The sequence below is a fragment of the Cannabis sativa genome, chromosome 8 (genome assembly GCF_029168945.1).
Source record: "Cannabis sativa cultivar Pink pepper isolate KNU-18-1 chromosome 8, ASM2916894v1, whole genome shotgun sequence".
NCBI lineage: Eukaryota > Viridiplantae > Streptophyta > Magnoliopsida > Rosales > Cannabaceae > Cannabis > Cannabis sativa.
Genome location: NC_083608.1, coordinates 47,099,826 through 47,120,116, shown reverse-complemented (window position 1 = coordinate 47,120,116; position 20,291 = coordinate 47,099,826). Strand labels below are relative to the sequence as shown.

The window sequence follows — 20,291 nt, the reverse complement described above, 5'->3', positions numbered from 1 at the left end:
TTACAAAAAATTACTATTTGGTAGGGGTGTTCATCAAACCGCTCAAACCGCTCGCACCGCACCACACCGCAAAAAAATGCGGTTTGAAATTCTTTGCGGTGCGGTCGCGGTTTGAATTTTTCCTAAACCGTGCAGTACGGTGCGGTTTGCGGTTTTGAATTGTTAATATGCGGTTCAAACCGTACCGCACTGCATATTATAAAAATACCAATTTTTATATTTATTTAGTTCCAATATGTGAATATTCAACTTAAAGTCTACTATTCTTTCAAAAAAAAAACTTAAAGTCTACTAATTATTGTATTGTTGACACTTAATTTTTTTTTTTCATATTTATTTTCAAGTCTTATGGTATTTTGACAAGTTTTGCTCAAAGTTTGTTGTATTTGTGATAATTTAATTATTTAGTGATAGTCCAAACCGCATAAACTACAAAAATCGCACCGCACCGCACCGCACTATTTTTTGCAGTGCGGTTTTTGCGGGTTTTTAATTTCGCGGTGCGGGTGCAGTTTGGGAAATTTGAAAAACCGCATGTGCGGGTTGGTTTGAAAAAAATAGTCAAAAACCGCACCATCTGCAACGCGAACACCCCTACTATTTGGGATAAGTTCAAAAATACTTTTTTTATCCATCAATTAAAAATACCCTCTTATTATATTTCATTAAAATGTACTCACTTTTATTAGTGGGTTGCCCAATTTACCTTCACTCTCCACTTAAGTCTAGTACATAATTTTTATTAACTTAAAGGGTATAATGGAGATATCATCTATAAAAATGGGTATATCTCAAATATAGAAATAAAAGTAAAAATTAAAATATGTAAAGTAAAGTGGGTATACAATGTAACTTCTCCTTACTATTTTGGTAAAATTTTGTGGTTTTTACACCACATGCTGAAATTTTTAATTTTTTTACCTTTTTACTGTGGAGCGGAATGTTTTTTAAAAATATTGTATAAGTTTTATACTGTGTATTGTGTTAAGTTTTCAATATTGTTCCACGATTATTTTTTAGTTGTTTCATTGTTGTTTTAATTATTATGTTTTGTTTTTTACGGTTATTTTATAAAAAAGATAGTATTTTTGTAAAAAATTATGTATGATAGTAAAATTGTAAACTTTTATCTAAAATTCAGCATTTTTGTAAAATTTCCTGAAATTTTTAGAGTTTAAAGATTTTATTTTTTACATTCATAGGGTATTCATAAAAATAATACCCAGACAAAAAAAAATTCACATAAAAATAATAAGAAAACAACATTCAAATAATATCAAAATAACATAAAAATAATATACAAATAACAAAGAATTAATAATTAAATAACAAAAGTACAACATAAAAAAATATCAAAAAAAATATATTTTACGTAAATAAAATTTTAAAAATCGTAAAAATATTTAAATTTCTGTACAATCGTAATTTTGTATTTTTTTTTGTTGTTTTTAATTTTTAAATAATCCCAACAAAGAATCATGTAACTCAATAACACAAAATTAATGGGCAATTTACATGATATTTTTATACTTTATACGCTTATATTTATATTTATACTGTCTATTTTATATATTGTATACTGTATACAGTATGAAATTATTTATATTCCCTTTTTTGCTATTTGTCACCTTAAGAAGTTTTTGTTTTATTATAAAAAAATAATAATAAAATTTGATTTTAATTGGGCTTGTCATATGAGAAAAAACAAGACAAGATACAGAGTAATTTGCTCTGTTTTAGAGAGGAAAAATGTATATTAAACTGAAAATAAATGTTTATTACATTTGAGGCCTTATATATAGGCAATCTATTACCGTAGTCTCAGCTCAAGAGAGCAACCAATATAACAAACTTATAACAGAATTCCTAACAGACTAACCGACTAAACAACTAACTCTCTAAGGTCTAATAGCCCCCCTCAAGATGGAGTGTAAATGTTAAGGACACCCATCTTGGATACCAATGTAGAAAACTGATTTGGGAGTAGAGGTTTGGTGAGAATGTCGGCTAGATTCTGTTGAGAAGGAACATGGAGAAGCTTGAGAGAACCTTGCTGAACCTTTTCTCTAATGAAGTGACAATCTATTTCCACATGTTTTGTCCGTTCATGGTAGACCGGATTTTCACTAATGTGGATTGCAGCGGTGTTGTCGCAGTACATGTTGGCTGGTGTGGTATGAGAGACACCAAACTCTTTGAGTAAAGCAAGGAGCCATGTGAGTTCGGAGGTTGCATTTGCCATAGCGCGATATTCGGCTTCAGCGGAGGAGCGGGAGACTACCTGTTGTTTTTTTGATTTCCATGAAACAAGAGAGTTTCCAAGGAAAATACAGTATCCGGAGATGGATCGTCGGGTATCTTGGCAGCTGCCCCAATCGGCATCAGCAAAGAATGAAACTTGAACATTTGATGGGGACAAGCTTGTTTCAGCATAAGCAGTGAGTTGGGGAGCTGCATTAGAAGGGAAAAATAGGCCCTGCCCAGGGGTCTTTTTGAGATATTGCAAGATTCGATGAGTGGCATGTAGATGAGGAAGCCGAGGACAAGCCAAAAATTGGCTGAGATGATTTACGGCATAAGAAATGTCGGGTCTAGTAATGGTAAGGTAAATGAGCTTACCAATTAGACTACGGTAGACAGTGGGATCAGGTAAGGGAGTCCCTTTGTCTTTGCTAAGTTTTAAATTGACCTCCATGGGGGTAGAGGCGGGTTTGATGCCAGTGTACCCTGTGTCTTGTAATAATTGCAAGGTGAAATGTCTTTGAGAAACAAAGATTCCCTCTTTGGTGCGACCAACTTCAAGGCCAAGGAAAAAACGAAGTTTTCCAAGATCTTTTAACTTGAATTGTATGTCAAGGTTGTGTTTGAAGTTAGAGATTGCCGTGGCATTGTTGCTGGCAATTATCATGTCATCAACATAGACAAGAACAGCCATAAAAAAGGAAGAGGTGCGTTTGATAAAGAGGGAATTATCAGATTGAGATTGGTGAAAGCCATCCTTGATTAAAGTAGTACTAAGTTTGGCGTACCACTGTCGGGAGGCTTGTTTGAGGCCATAAATGCTCTTATTGAGCTTGCAGACAGTGTTGGGGGGAGCATTGTATCCAGGAGGTATCTTCATGTAAACTTCTTCATGAAGATCTCCATGGAGAAACGCATTGTTGATATCTAATTGGTGAATGGTCCAATTGTTGATGGCAGCCAAGGCTAAAAAAACTTTTAGAGTGTTGAACTTGGCAACGGGGGCATATGTTTGTGAGAAATCAATACCTTCTCTTTGGTTAAAGCCTTTGGCAACTAACCGGGCTTTAAATCTCACTACTTCACCCGCTTCATTGTATTTCACTTTGTAAACCCATTTGCATCCAATGGCTTTGTGGCCAGGTGGGAGCTTAGTGATGATCCAAGTTTTATTTCTCTCAAGGGCTTGGGTTTCACAATCCATGGCTTGAAGCCAATGTTTGAATTGAGAAGCCTCGGCATAGTTTTTGGGTTCACTGTGTGTGTAGGCTGCTAGGACAGCAGCACGGAAGTGAGGGTTTAATTTTATGTAGGATAAAAAAGGTTCAAGTGGATGTGCCGTAGAAGACACATGACACACATAGTCTTTTAAATGAGATGGCTGAGTGATGGTTCGGCCTTTTGAAGAGGTTTTATGATTGGTAATTGGAGTGGTGCTAACAGGATTGTTAGGAACAACTTGATGGGAGATATTGATGTTGGTTATAGCCATATTAGTGGCTTTTGGTGAGGCTGTAGCAGGAACCGTGGGGTTGTCTGCAGCTGGTTCATGGTTCAAACCAGTAGCCGTGGTGTTTGTGATTGTGTCCTCCTTTGGAGTGACACTTTTATTAATGATGTTGTTGAATGCAACATGTTGTGAATGTTGAGTGGTGGAGATATCAACATGTGTGATGGGTGCATCTGGTTTATGAGCCAAACCAGTAGCCGTGGGAGGAATATCAGGGGGTGTGATAGGTGCAGCAGTAGGCTGATTGTTAGTGATGGAAATCTGGTTTGGTAACACAGATTGGGAGAAAAAAGAATCAATTTCCTGAGATGATGTAGAGTTGAAGAAAGGGAAATTTTTTTCATAAAATACAACATCACGAGAAATGTATATTTGCTTGGATTCAATGTCCAAGAGAGTGTACGCTTTCATTCCCATAGGGTAGCCAATAAAGATGGATGCCCGACTTCTAGGTGAGAATTTATGGCGCTTTGAATCTAAAGTGGATCCATATGCCAAGCAACCAAATGATCGAAGATGATCATGTTGAGGAGGCTTATTATAGAGCCTTTCAAAGGATGTAAGGCCTTTGAAAAGTTTAGATGGAGTACGGTTAAGAAGGTAAGTGGCCGTGGAGACCAAATAAGGCCAATAGGCTAAAGGTAAATGGGATTGAAAACTTAATGCCCGAGCAATGTTTAATATGTGTTGATGTTTTCTTTCAACCACAGAGTTTTGTTGTGGTTTTTCCACACAAGAATGATAGTGAATGATGCCTTTAGAGGCATAAAAAGAGGTGAGATTTAACTCCTTGGCATTGTCGGATCTGACAGCCTTTATAGATTTGGAAAATTGAGTGCACACCATGGTAAAAAAATCTGGTATGACAGTTTTAACATCTGATTTTGCCTTTAACATATAAGTCCAAGTGAAACGAGAATGATCATCGACAATGGTTAAAAAATATCGATAACCCTCTATGCTTATTGTTTGAAATGGTCCCCATATATCCATATGGATTAAATCAAAGGTTGCCATTGCAAAGTTGTTGTTGGAAATGAAAGGAAGTCTCTTTTGTTTAGCTAAGTGACATATATGACAATGATTATTAGAATTGGGAATGAAAGAATTGTCAATCTTTTTATTGAACAAATTCGAAATATACATTGAAGGATGACCAAGGCGATTGTGCCATTGGTTTACATTGGATGTGTACAAATCGAAATGGGATTGACTAGTAGCTGCAGCAATGGGCTGATCTTGAGGTAAGAGATATAGTTTGTCATATTTCTTAGCTATCCCAATCACCACCTTCCGAGAAGGATCCTGTATAAGACAAGAATTAGTCTTAAAAAGAACATTGTAGGGTGTGGTGGAGACTAAGTCATTGATGGATAAAAGATTGATTTTAAAATGAGGCACATATAAAACATTATGCAGAAATAAAGAATCATTTATATGAACTGTACCAATGTTTTTAACTTGAACTAAACTACCAGTAGGCAAGATGACATGTTTAGGGAATGATGTATTAGTGAAAGATTTAAAGCATGAAATGTTTGAGCACATATGGTGGGTGGCACCACTATCAAGAATCCAATCAAATGAGGGTTGAGGAATGATATTACCAGCCATGTTTGAGGCGGCAGGGGTGTTTTCAGCAGTAGGAGTGGCTTGAGATAGCTGCTGACTAAGGAGGGAAATCAAATGTTGACATTGTGATGAGAGATCTGCAGAAATGGGTGCTGTAGTGTGTTCGGCAGAAGTGTTAGAAACAATGTGATTTGCTTGAGCCTTGCCTTTATCCACCTTCTTTTTGTCTCCATAACCAGGAGGGAAACCGTGTAAAAAGAAGCATTTGTCCACGAGATGGCCTGGTTTGCCGCAGTGAGAACAAGAAGGACGAGGTTTCTTTGTTCTTGGAGGATTGGTGGGAGGAGGACGAACGGAGGAGGCAAGAGGTGGGTTGTCCGATGATCCAAGGGTGCGTTGACGTTCTTCTTGAACGATCATAGCAAAAACCCGAGATAGATTCGGTATAGGTTCGTTTAACAAAATTTGAGCTCGAACTGAGGCATATGACTCGTTCAAACCAGTGAGGAATTGCAGAACTTGATTCTGATTGTAGTAATCAAGAAAGATCTTCATTGCACCACAAGAACATGTGGTGTTAGGTTGAAATTCTTTCAACTCATCCCAAAGGGATTTGAGTTTTGTGAAATAAGAGGTGACGGAATTGTCACCTTGTTGGAGGCGATTTAACTGATTTTGAAGCTGGAAAATACGAGTTCCATTACCTTCATTAAACCTTTCAGCCAAATCTTGCCACATATCAGTGGCTTGATCAAAGTACATGATACTATGAGCTATGTCGGGGGAAACCGAATTGACCAACCAGGACATCACCATACTATTGCAACGTAACCAAGATGGGAGAAGAGAATTACCAGAAACGGGCCGTGGAATTGAACCATCAATGAAGGAGACTTTGTTCTTCGCAGCAAGAGCCATAGTAATCCCACGCTTCCAAGATTGATAGTTAGGTCCGGTGAGAACGGTGGACACAAGAACTAATCCAGGGTGATCACCGGAGCTGAGGTAGAATGGGCTTGAAACATCATCGTTGATGGTGCGATCATGAGGCCGGCGATTGAGGACTGGTATCGACTCGTTTCTGGGAGATTGATCTTCAAGATTGTTGTCGGTGGTGTGATGAGATCTGGATCTAGGATTGGTCCTTCGAGTATCTGCAACAGGATCAGGTGCAGGTGCGGAAGTAATATCAGGAGTTTCTGATATCGGAGGGTCTGTTGTAGGTGGTGGAACACCATTCTGTGATCTTGTTGAAGGTCTGGCCATGGAGATAGGCAGATTCACGTCTGATACCATATGAGAAAAAACAAGACAAGATACAGAGTAATTTGCTCTGTTTTAGAGAGGAAAAATGTATATTAAACTGAAAATAAATGTTTATTACATTTGAGGCCTTATATATAGGCAATCTATTACCGTAGTCTCAGCTCAAGAGAGCAACCAATATAACAAACTTATAACAGAATTCCTAACAGACTAACCGACTAAACAACTAACTCTCTAAGGTCTAATATGTCATGTTTATGGCGGTTTCTTTAATTTTTTTTAATAACAAACAAACAAAAAAAGAAAGAGTGATAAATTACTCTCTTTACCGCCATTGTTCTTCCCTTCTTCTTCTTCATTTTATTTTCATTTTTATTTCTTTAGATTTTAAAAATTTCAGCCACGTTTATATGTAGATTGCAGTTGTAAGTTGGTTTTAGTTAGTTATTGATTTATTTTTATTTTTTTTTCAAAAATGATTTTCCCTCTAATGACCCTCCCCCCTCCCCAAGTATTGTTGCTTTATAAATATTCTTCTTATTTCATTTTTATAGTTGTAACCCATTCTAATTCTTCCTCCCCAGTAGTTAAATAAACTTAGAAAAAACCCCAAACAATCTTACCTCAATCATCAATTGGAAAAAAGAATTTTAAAGAGAATTTCATAGTCATACGTCTCCAGTTGCTCTTAAACGGAAGTCAGTTGTTGAATCTTCTTCCAAGAAGAAGTCTAAATGACCTCAACCTATTTTGGAAAATTCTAATTTTAATTTCGAGCTTGAAGATGACTTTTTCGAAATACCCAATATTTTCAAGGTAAGTCGTTTATAATTGTTATATTTTAGAGGAAATTTTTAACAAGTCCTAAATTTTAGGGGTAAAATCAAGTAGTGTTAAAATTTAAGGGAGTAAAAATGCTAATTATTCAAAAAAAAAAATATGTAGCGCTTATCTTATCTCTTGCTTACCAATTAGGTCGAGTCTTTCTATATTTATATAATATGATATTTGAAGAAAGTTTTTCAAGAGAAGTTCAAACTTCAAACACTAAAGTACTTTTCTGAATTTATATTTTAGGAAAATTTTATAATGCAAATTAAAAAAGGAGTGCATTGCACCTCGTACTCTTATTTGCTTTAGCATTCATGAGAATTTTTTAATTTATTTTTTTTATGGACGTGATGTTATAATTATGTAAGATAATTTGTAAAATTTTGAAAAATTTAAAAAAAATTAACACTCCAAAAATAAAGTTAAGATAATTTGTTGCAGGTGTGAGAAATAATTTGCTTAGAGTCTGTTTTTTATATTATAAACTATTTTGAATTTTTCAAAATTTACAAAATATTTTAATTAAATAATTATATATAATATAGAGACAATTATTAATAAAAATACACTAAATTTCTTTATAAATATCGAAACAAGTAATAGTGCATAAGTGCATTTTTGGTATTGTGCTACTTCCATACATAAGTATTAGAGTTAGTGAGTTAGTTAGGCTGTTATTTTTCCGTTATTTCTGTTATTTCTACAGTTAGTCAAAGTCGGTTGTATTGCTATATAAATAGCCTCCTGTTGTATTGATTTCATTCAACCAATTCATGTATTTTTACAGAAATAAAGAAACACTTTGTTCTTTTCTATTTTGCTCTGTTCTTCACTAATATGGTATCAGAAGATTTAATCCAAGAACTCTAGTCATCATCACCTTCCTCTGCATTCAACAATGGTGCGTACGAGAGCAAATTCCTCTGCTACTTCCACTGACAATCCAATGGACGATGCGATTCAGAATCCTGCCCCTCCAGCATCCCAGAACTCTGCAGATCTTCCCCCCCAAATTCCTGTTCCAGCTCCATCAAACCACCATAGCCATGGAGATCGACCGGCATATGAGGATATCCGTAGTCCTTACTACCTCAGTACCGCAGATCATCCAGGAATTGCACTTGTAACTCCGATTCTAACAGACAGGAATTTTCAACCATGGACTCGGGACTTCAAACTTTCAATCGGTGCTCGAAACAAAACACCTTTCATTGATGGTACGCTCCATAAACCCCCTCCTAATGATGCTTTATACAGTTCTTGGATTCGTTGTAATCAAATGGTCCAATCTTGGATCCTTCACTCGGTTTCACCCGAGATCAAAAGCAGTATCATGTATCTTGATACTGCTGCAGACATGTGGACTGAACTAAATAATAGGTTCAATCAAAGCAATGGTCCACGGATTTTCGAACTCAATGAAAACCTCACCTTCCTTCAACAAGGTGACGATTCTGTCAGTACATATTTCACCAAACTGACTGCTATTTGGGACGAAATCGCTCAACTTCGCCCAAAAATCCCATGTACCTGTGTAGCTGCTACACAAAATCAAGATTATCACAATCATGATCAAGTCCTACAATTTCTTAAAGGACTCAATGACTCCTATCATGCTGTACGAGATCAAGTTCTCCTTCTTGATCCTTGTCCTCCTTTAAACAAGGTTTTTTCAATGATCGTTCATCAAGAACGCCAAAGAACCATTGGCCATAGAAATACCAATCCCATTACTGCTGCTACTATCACAAACAACCCAAATCCCACCACTGATTCCAGCCCTGCAGCAAATTTTACCTCCAAAAACAAGAAAATGCGTCCCACTTGTTCCAATTGCCAAAAACCTGGCCACCTTCGAGATAAATGCTACTTTCTCATAGGTTTTCCCCCTGGTTATGGCAATCGAAGAACTACTGATAACAATACCAAAGGCAAAGCCAAATCTGATGCATCAAACACTACTCGCCACACTCCTCACACCATGCAAACATCTACCATGCCTACTGATTCAAACCCCCCTCAATTAACCCCTGAGCAGTGCCAACAGATCATCTCTATGCTTACTCAACAGTTGCAGCCATCAACATCTGCTCCACCAGAAACCAATGCTGCAATTACAAATTTCTCTGGTAATGTTAGCCCCTTTCCATTCAATTTTTGGATTATTGATAGTGGGGCAACCCACCATGTATGCTGTGATGTTAGATGTTTTTCTTTCTTTGTTAATAAACCTCATGCTGCAGCAGTCACCCTACCTAATGGTCAATCTGTAAAAATCGAAAAAATTGGTACTGTGATCATCAACTCCAAAGTTATATTGACCAATGTGTTATTTGTACCCCAATTTCATTTCAATTTGTTCTCAGTTAGTTCCTTTCTCACTGATAATACTCATCTCATGCAATTTACTTCTAACAATTGTATTATTCAGGAACTTTCTCAGACCTTGAAGATTGGGATAGCTAATAAACATGGCAATCTCTATTACATTCAGCAAGAAATCAGCAATAATCCCAGCTGCAATGCTGCAACTTTTACCAAACAGAGGCATCATAATCACTGGCACTCTCGTTTAGGCCACCCCTCTGTCATCATCACCAACAAAATCAATAAACTGTTACATTGTAACAATGATTTGTCTCATCCTTCTCATTGTAAAATTTGTCATTTTGCAAAACAAAAGAAGCTACCATTTAATTCTAATACCAGCTTTGCTAATGATACTTTTGATCTCATACACATGGATATTTGGGGCCCCTATCCCCTTGAATCAATAGAAGGATATCGATATTTTCTAACTATTGTTGATGATCATTCTCGCTATACTTGGATATATCTCCTTAAATCAAAAGCTGATGCTATACTACACATTCAAAATTTTTTTACTTATGTCACTGTCCATTACAATAAATCAATTAAATCTGTAAGGACTGATAATGCTAAGGAACTCACCTTAACATCCTTTTACAATAGTAAAGGAGTTTTACACAATACCTCTTGTGTCAATAGACCTCAACAAAATGCAATTGTTGAGAGAAAACACCAGCACATTCTTAATGTTGCTCGTGCTCTTACATTTCAATCCAATGTTCCACTCATCTATTGGAGCTATATAGTTCGAACTACAGTTAGTCAAAGTCGGTTGTATTGCTATATAAATAGCCTCCTGTTGTATTGATTTCATTCAACCAATTCATGTATTTTTACAGAAATAAAGAAACACTTTGTTCTTTTCTATTTTGCTCTGTTCTTCACTAATATGGTATCAGAAGATTTAATCCAAGAACTCTAGTCATCATCACCTTCCTCTGCATTCAACAATGGTGCGTACGAGAGCAAATTCCTCTGCTACTTCCACTGACAATCCAATGGACGATGCGATTCAGAATCCTGCCCCTCCAGCATCCCAGAACTCTGCAGATCTTCCCCCCCAAATTCCTGTTCCAGCTCCATCAAACCACCATAGCCATGGAGATCGACCGGCATATGAGGATATCCGTAGTCCTTACTACCTCAGTACCGCAGATCATCCAGGAATTGCACTTGTAACTCCGATTCTAACAGACAGGAATTTTCAACCATGGACTCGGGACTTCAAACTTTCAATCGGTGCTCGAAACAAAACACCTTTCATTGATGGTACGCTCCCTAAACCCCCTCCTAATGATGCTTTATACAGTTCTTGGATTCGTTGTAATCAAATGGTCCAATCTTGGATCCTTCACTCGGTTTCACCCGAGATCAAAAGCAGTATCATGTATCTTGATATCGTCGCACATGTGGACTGAACTAAATAATAGGTTCAATCAAAGCAATGGTCCACGGATTTTCGAACTCAATGAAAACCTCACCTTCCTTCAACAAGGTGACGATTCTGTCAGTACATATTTCACCAAACTGACTGCTATTTGGGACGAAATCGCTCAACTTCGCCCAAAAATCCCATGTACCTGTGTAGCTGCTACACAAAATCAAGATTATCACAATCATGATCAAGTCCTACAATTTCTTAAAGGACTCAATGACTCCTATCATGCTGTACGAGATCAAGTTCTCCTTCTTGATCCTTGTCCTCCTTTAAACAAGGTTTTTTCAATGATCGTTCATCAAGAACGCCAAAGAACCATTGGCCATAGAAATACCAATCCCATTACTGCTGCTACTATCACAAACAACCCAAATCCCACCACTGATTCCAAATTTCGCAAAGAAATTTTACCTCCAAAAACAAGAAAATGCGTCCCACTTGTTCCAATTGCCAAAAACCTGGCCACCTTCGAGATAAATGCTACTTTCTCATAGGTTTTCCCCCTGGTTATGGCAATCGAAGAACTACTGATAACAATACCAAAGGCAAAGCCAAATCTGATGCATCAAACACTACTCGCCACACTCCTCACACCATGCAAACATCTACCATGCCTACTGATTCAAACCCCCCTCAATTAACCCCTGAGCAGTGCCAACAGATCATCTCTATGCTTACTCAACAGTTGCAGCCATCAACATCTGCTCCACCAGAAACCAATGCTGCAATTACAAATTTCTCTGGTAATGTTAGCCCCTTTCCATTCAATTTTTGGATTATTGATAGTGGGGCAACCCACCATGTATGCTGTGATGTTAGATGTTTTTCTTTCTTTGTTAATAAACCTCATGCTGCAGCAGTCACCCTACCTAATGGTCAATCTGTAAAAATCGAAAAAATTGGTACTGTGATCATCAACTCCAAAGTTATATTGACCAATGTGTTATTTGTACCCCAATTTCATTTCAATTTGTTCTCAGTTAGTTCCTTTCTCACTGATAATACTCATCTCATGCAATTTACTTCTAACAATTGTATTATTCAGGAACTTTCTCAGACCTTGAAGATTGGGATAGCTAATAAACATGGCAATCTCTATTACATTCAGCAAGAAATCAGCAATAATCCCAGCTGCAATGCTGCAACTTTTACCAAACAGAGGCATCATAATCACTGGCACTCTCGTTTAGGCCACCCCTCTGTCATCATCACCAACAAAATCAATAAACTGTTACATTGTAACAATGATTTGTCTCATCCTTCTCATTGTAAAATTTGTCATTTTGCAAAACAAAAGAAGCTACCATTTAATTCTAATACCAGCTTTGCTAATGATACTTTTGATCTCATACACATGGATATTTGGGGCCCCTATCCCCTTGAATCAATAGAAGGATATCGATATTTTCTAACTATTGTTGATGATCATTCTCGCTATACTTGGATATATCTCCTTAAATCAAAAGCTGATGCTATACTACACATTCAAAATTTTTTTACTTATGTCACTGTCCATTACAATAAATCAATTAAATCTGTAAGGACTGATAATGCTAAGGAACTCACCTTAACATCCTTTTACAATAGTAAAGGAGTTTTACACAATACCTCTTGTGTCAATAGACCTCAACAAAATGCAATTGTTGAGAGAAAACACCAGCACATTCTTAATGTTGCTCGTGCTCTTACATTTCAATCCAATGTTCCACTCATCTATTGGAGCTATATAGTTCGAACTGCCATATATTTACTCAATCGAACACCATCCATCTTACTTAAAGATAAAACTTCATATGAAATTTTAAATAAAAAAATTCCATCATATGATCACTTACGAAACTATGGATGTTTAGCTTATGCATCCCCTCATCACACCAGCCATAAACTCTCTCCCCGAGCTAAAGCTTGCATTCTACTTGGCTATCCATCTCACATGAAAGCATACACTCTTTTAGATATCCAAACAAATCATATATTCAACTCAAGGGATGTCATTTTTTATGAGGATATATTTCCACTCATCACAGACCACCCAAATCCTCACATTGAATCTTTTTTTCCTCTTCCAATTTCATCTGAAAATTCGAATGATACTCCACCAAATCCCTCTTCACCTTCCCCAATTCTCTCCCCACAAAACCTCCCAGATACCATCAATAATCCCACTACTACTCCCCACATCACTAAATCTGGGAGAAATATCACCAAACCCCTTTACCTACAAGATTATCTCTGCAACAAAGTTGCAGCCTCTACAAATTATCCCATTGCCAATTTCATTTCCTATCATCGATTTTCCAATGCTTTCCAAACAGCCATACTAGCTGCTCAAGCTCTGTCCGAGCCTAAATCATACAAAGAAGCATCCAAATATGCTGCTTGGCTTAAAGCAATGGATCATGAAACCGATGCTCTAGAAAGAAACCATACTTGGATTGTCACTTCCTTACCCCATGACCAACACATCATTGGAAACAAATGGGTGTATCGAATAAAGTACAACCCAGATGGCTCGGTTAACAGATTAAAAGCACGCCTTGTAGCCAAAGGCTACACACAAAAACCAGGTATCGATTTCTTTGATACCTATGCTCCCGTAGCAAAATTTACCACATTAAAACTCCTTTTCTCCCTTGCTGCCATTCATAACTGGCACCTACACCACATGGACATTGACAATGCCTTTCTCCATGGTGACCTCCATGAGGATGTCTATATGAAATTACCTCAAGGATACAAACCCAAAGGAATCCTCCCTCCTAATGCCGTTTGTAAACTACAAAAGAGTTTATACGGCCTAAAGCAAGCATCCAGAAACTGGTATGCCAAACTAAGTTCAACTCTCATTTCACAAGGATTTACTCAATCCAAAAATGATCACTCATTATTCATCAAAACCTCCCAAGGTTTCTTCCTAGCCTTACTTATATATGTCGACGACATAATTGCAGCAACTAATAACACAGCTGCCCTCAATGAATTCATTGCCACACTTGACTCAAAATTCAAATTAAAGGACCTTGGTAGCTTGCATTTTTTTCTCGGTCTTGAAATAGCTCGCTGCAACAAAGGTATTTCCGTTTCTCAGCGACCTTTTACAATGCAACTTCTCCAGGATTCTGGCCATCTTGGTTCCAAACCATCTTCAACACCAATGGAACCCAACAACAAACTTAGTAATGAATCTGGAGACCTTCTCACAGATCCCAAACAATACCGGTCTCTCATTGGCAAGTTGATTTATCTCACAATTACCCGTCCTGACATCAGCTATGCTGTCAATAAATTGAGTCAATACCTTCAGGCACCTCGACAACCACACTTACAGGCTGCATACAGAGTTCTCGACTATCTCAAAAGTTCACCAGGTCAGGGGCTGTTCTATCACTCCACTACACCAGAACCTCTACAACTTCATGCGTTTGCTGATGCGGATTGGGCAGCTTGTCCTGATTCAAGGCGCTCCATATCTGGATATTGTGTCTTCCTAGGACATTCACTCCTCTCATGGAAGTCGAAGAAACAGCAGACCATTTCTCGCTCTTCTGCAGAAGCCGAGTACAGATCAATGGCTCATGCGACATGTGAACTCACATGGCTAACTTCAATACTCAAAGACTTCAACATTTCCATTAAACTTCCTTCCATTCTCTACTGTGACAATAGCGCTGCCATCCACATTGCTGAAAATCCAGTTTATCACGAACGCACAAAACACGTTGAGATAGACTGCCACACTGTCCGTGAAAAGATTGCCAATGGAACTCTTCAAACAAACCATGTCAAGTCTCAAAACAACCTGGCCGACATACTAACCAAACCACTCTTCCCAACTCATTTCAAAGATCTTGTATCCAAGTTGGGTGTAAAAGACTTTTACACTCCACCTTGAAGGGGACTATTAGAGTTAGTGAGTTAGTTAGGCTGTTATTTTTCCGTTATTTCTGTTATTTCTACAGTTAGTCAAAGTCGGTTGTATTGCTATATAAATAGCCTCCTGTTGTATTGATTTCATTCAACCAATTCATGTATTTTTACAGAAATAAAGAAACACTTTGTTCTTTTCTATTTTGCTCTGTTCTTCACTAATAATAAGAGTTCCTATCATGTGGATGCATCATGCATGCCCCATAAATACATTGATCTACATAATTATTATAATTTGTTGGATACACTCTTATATATATATATATATGTATTTATTTATTTTAAGTGGGGGTGGGGTCATAGTTTTGATTGAGTGGTTAAGAACTTGCATATACGTGTACGTTATAAGATCACCCAATTTATAAATATATGTCCTGGGCAAAATTTTTATAGATAAGTTTTATAATTATTGTACGTATTTTTTTAACTTTTAAAGAAATAATTCAATAATTTCCCTTGGTAATTTTAATTTATACGCATGAAAACACTAATAGGATGTGTACATTATGAAACTCTTTAGATACGCATTCTGGGTTTGGTCTAGTGATTGAAGAAGGTTTTGTTGAGGTCGACGCATAATGTTTCTTTACACTTTGTTAAATGATCTGTTAATCGTTCAATCTTTCAGTGCACTTGACAGTTCAAGTACTTAAGATGTCTTCTGAACTTGATGTTATCTTTTTTAAGTGATTTGCTCTTTTGATTAATGAGATTGAACGTTTCTTCTTTTTATTGAAAATAAGCATAATCATTCCATTAATTAAACATAGTTAGACCTTACGGTCATTACATAAAAGGTTCTCTGGAATCGAAGAAACTGAAATAATACCATACAACTTGTTAACAAATGCCCAATTAGTTACATTATGGGCAACAAAATTACAAGTTTTATGAGCATACACAAAATTACAGCAAATAAAAAAAAGGAGAGAACTTAGCACAAAAGGAAATATAGTTCTCAATTGCCCAATGAGAACTATATCCAACCATAGAATTTTTTATAAAAAATATGGCAACATTTATAATAATTGAGCAATGGCCATGCTGTGTAATAAATAAGCATATCATTTATAGTTTCTTCTAGCTATTTCTTTTTGTTATATGTTACCTATATACTATATAATAATCTCATATGATTTATATATATATAGAGAGAGAGGGAGGGACGAGATCTAAACAGAGATTAGGATAGAATATAAATATACATTCCAATAACAATAATAATAATATGGTGATAATTGGTGTGGTAGTATTATTTGGTGTAATTATTATTATTCATCATTGGTGGCGTAATAAAAATGCAATACTCACTAATTGGCCAATATTGGGGATGTTGCCGACCCTGGTATACAATTTGCCAAGGCTACATGAGTTTATAACTGAGGTAATGACCAAAAGTGGGGGAACATTTGAGTTCAAAGGCCCATTGTTTAGTGGCATGGATTTCATTCTAACATGTCATCCTTTGAATCTTCAACACATCTACACTACTAAATTCTCCAATTATCCCAAAGGGGAAGAATTTAGAGAGGTGCTTGATCCTCTTGGAGATGGAATTATTAATGTTGATTCTGATTTATGGAGGCTTCAAAGGAAAATGTTTCAACTTTGGACACGAACACATCATAACTTTGATTCATTTGTTGCAACCACTCTCCATAAGAAACTACTAAATGACTTGATTCCATTTCTTGATCAGGCTGCTGAAACCAGAATTCAGGTATGTTTATCAAACCATATATAGTGTGTATTACACTTTAAAGTCTTTATCTGAAGCATTGTTGGTTTAACTGTTAGCTTAATAGCATTATCAGTAATATATTTTTATTTTTTTTGTGAATAAGAAGAATAATTTATTGCACCATCAAAATATTACTCAGCTGCAAAAAAACCCAGCAGCTATTAGCTTATACCATATATTGCAATCCAAAAATAAATTATAATTTTTATTTGTGACTAATATTTTTATTCGTCAAGTTTTAAATAATATAGAAATGATGATTTATTTTTAGTTATAACTTTTTTACTTTTGATTACAAAATTTCATTGTGACTAAAAGTATAATTTTTTGTAATAACTAGTAAGTTCAATAACAATAATAGAATAATATTAAATGTCTCACTGATAAGATTTTTTCTAAATAACTCCATACTATATTTTTTCTATATATGTGTGTGTGTTTAGTAGGCAATATTAATATATAATATCTTATACACTATTTTTGTAATGTTCTCGCTTCAAGTTTTTATTGGGCCCTTATACCCACGGAATGATGGCTCTTATACACGAGTATGTCACTTTGGTTGCTTTATGGAGTAACGACTGACCCTATAAATCAACACGGGTGTTTTCAGTATACTTTGTCCTCACTCGCACACTTTTCCCAAGAGGTCACCCATCCTGAAATTACTTCAGGTGAAGCACGCTTAATCGTGGAGTTCTTTTGTGATGGGCTACCGAAAAATAAAATGCACCTTGACCTGAGGTAGTCTCATACCTACACAGTCTCAAAAACTCCACGGTTAAACGTACTTGACCTGAGGTAATTTCAAGATGGGAGACCTCTTGGGAAGTATTCACAGGAAGTGTGCGAGTGAGGACAAAGCACGCTGGAAACACTCGTGTTGTTTGTAGGGTCAGTCGTCATTCCATGAAGCAGCCAGAGTGACGTACTTGTGTATAAGAACCATATCATTCCGTGAGTGTAAGGGTCCAATAGAAGCTTGAAACAGGGACGTTACAATTTTACTTTAAAGTAAATTGTATATCATAACAAATAAGGCCAACCTTAAGATTGGATAGGTCTTAAGAAAAAAAAAATTAGTGAGCCTTTATTTAAAAAATATGTGGTATTTTCAAAAACTACTAAAATATATGTATAATTTTAAACAGATTTTTTTTTTTTAGCCCCTAAATTAAATGGGCTCTAAGTGTGAGTCTAACCTACCTTACCACACATCCCTAACAAATTAATACATGTTGAGCTATATATTAGTATATGAAAATATAAAAACTACACTAAATATATATTATTAATTAAGTCAAATATTGAATCAATTAATAAAAAGGATAGACAAAGTGTTTAACAAAAATATTCTAATTCTAGCATGTTAACAAATAGTCATTAACATTTGTGTAGAATTCTCTTCTATTATTGTTTGATATTTATTGTAATCTTAAATAATTATTTTATATGATCAGGTTGATCTACAAGAAACATTACAACGGTTAATCACATTCGACAATGCTATTCTATTCATTTTTGGGTTAGATTTGACTTCTTATTCATTTAAATCCTCGAAACTTGAATATCAAAAGGCATTTAATGAGATGCAACAGATAGTTTTTCACCGACATATTTTACCAAAAAGTTATTGGAAATTACAAAGATGGTTACAAATCGGAAATGAGAGAAACCTAAAATTAGCCAGAGAAAAATTCGATGAATTCATATACCAATGCATCTCACTAAAACGAGAACAAATGAGCCACACAATTAATAATAGTGATGAAGAAGCTAATTTAGGTATGTTAACAATTTATATGAAAGAAAAAGAGAAGCCATATTCAGATGAGTTTCTTAGAGATGTTGCATTTAGTTTCTTGGCAGCTGCTAGGGACACATTGAATGTTGGGTTGTGTTGGTTCTTTTGGTTATTGGCTACTCACCCTAATATAGAGACCAAAATTCTTGAAGAAATGAAAGATAAATTGGGAACTAATTATAACAATTTAGATTATTTTTACACAAGTACTGAGGAGTTGAGTAAGTTGGTGTATTTACAAGCAACAATATATGAAACATTTCGACTATATCCATCAATACCTTTTAACCATAGAACTCCAACTAAAGAAGATGTTTTTCCAAGTGGTGATCGAGTGAAGGCGAAGCAAATGGTGTTGACTTGTGCTTACACAACGGGGAGAATGGAAGAGGTTTGGGGAAAAGATTGTTTAGAGTTTAAGCCAGAGAGATGGATTTCGGAGCAAGGTGAGTTTGTGTTTGTGCCATCTCATAAGTTTCCAGCCTTTCATGTTGGACCAAGGACTTGTTTAGGTAAAGACATGGCTTTGGTTCAAATGAAAGTCATGGCCCTCACTATGCTTAAAAATTACCAATTTCATGTTGTGGAAGGACATCTAGTATGCCCTGTTGTGGGCATTGTCATCAACATGAAATATGGACTCAAGATTATGATTTCCAAAAGATCATGATCATGCATGAAAAATGATATTTTCTTAGAGAATTACTTGAATTATTTGTTGACTTTTGATGTAATATATATTTTTAAGGAATATAATGTTTGTTTGGTTGATTAAATAAAGTAGCACAAGTCTTATAAATATTTGGACACAACATTATTTAATATAGTGTGGGAATATTAGACCATCTTGCGTAAAATTATGTTAAATTTTGTTCAAAAAATGAACAAATATTATATTTAGTTTAAATTTTAAAATTATTTTTTATGAAAAAATACAAAACAGTCAACAAAAGTATTAATTTTTTATTAAAAATATATAAAAACCCTATCAAATATTATAAATAAATAAAATATAAAAATCTATTAATTACATTAATGACAAAAGATTAAATAAAAAAATAATATTATGGTCTAAAATTTAGCTCATTATTATAGTGTAAAATAATATATCCAATCCAATATTTAATAATAACAAATAATATATCTTATACATGTATATTGTTAAAAAAAAAACAAACCAAATAAACTTATAAAAAAAGTAATAATAAATATAATTAATTATCAACAATATAAATAAGATAAAAAAAAAAAAAAAAAACTAACAAAAATTAAACTTACAAAATTATATATAATACCGAAAAATAAAATTTATATATTTTGTTGCACGCACGATTATTTTTCTTACACGTGTGGTAAGTAACTGTTTAAATCTTATTATTTCTGACATTGTAACTATTTAGAGTTTTCTGAAAAATTTACAAATAATCTTAAATAACTATACATAACATATGTGATCATAAAAAAATAGATTAAAAAATTTTCTTAAATGCTAAAATAAATAAAAAAAAATCTAGCGAGACTTTAAAAGCCTAAATATCCTATAATATATGATCTACCATTCTTAAAAATTAGGGGTAAGTTGAAAAATATC

General features: G+C 35.2%; 1 protein-coding gene across 1 annotated transcript; it reads left to right on the top strand.

The window, feature by feature from the left end:
* Window positions 1-16,120: 16,120 nt before the first annotated feature.
* Window positions 16,121-19,499, top strand: LOC133029990 (alkane hydroxylase MAH1-like). Its single transcript, XM_061102122.1, has 2 exons — window positions 16,121-16,875; window positions 18,357-19,499. The coding sequence occupies exons 1-2, from the start codon at window positions 16,384-16,386 to the stop codon at window positions 19,368-19,370; spliced, it is 1,506 nt and encodes a 501-aa protein (XP_060958105.1). The 5' UTR covers window positions 16,121-16,383; the 3' UTR covers window positions 19,371-19,499.
* The last annotated feature ends 792 nt before the right edge of the window (window positions 19,500-20,291 follow it).

What these genes read in the sequence shown, in the direction of transcription:
- LOC133029990 (XM_061102122.1), top strand. Translation starts at nt 16,384, where the DNA reads ATGGTGATAATTGGTGTGGTAGTATTATTTGGTGTAATTATTATTATT. An exon ending in CTGCTGAAACCAGAATTCAG is followed by an intron (nt 16,876 to 18,356) that starts GTATGTTTATCA and finishes TTATATGATCAG; the next exon opens with GTTGATCTACAAGAAACATT.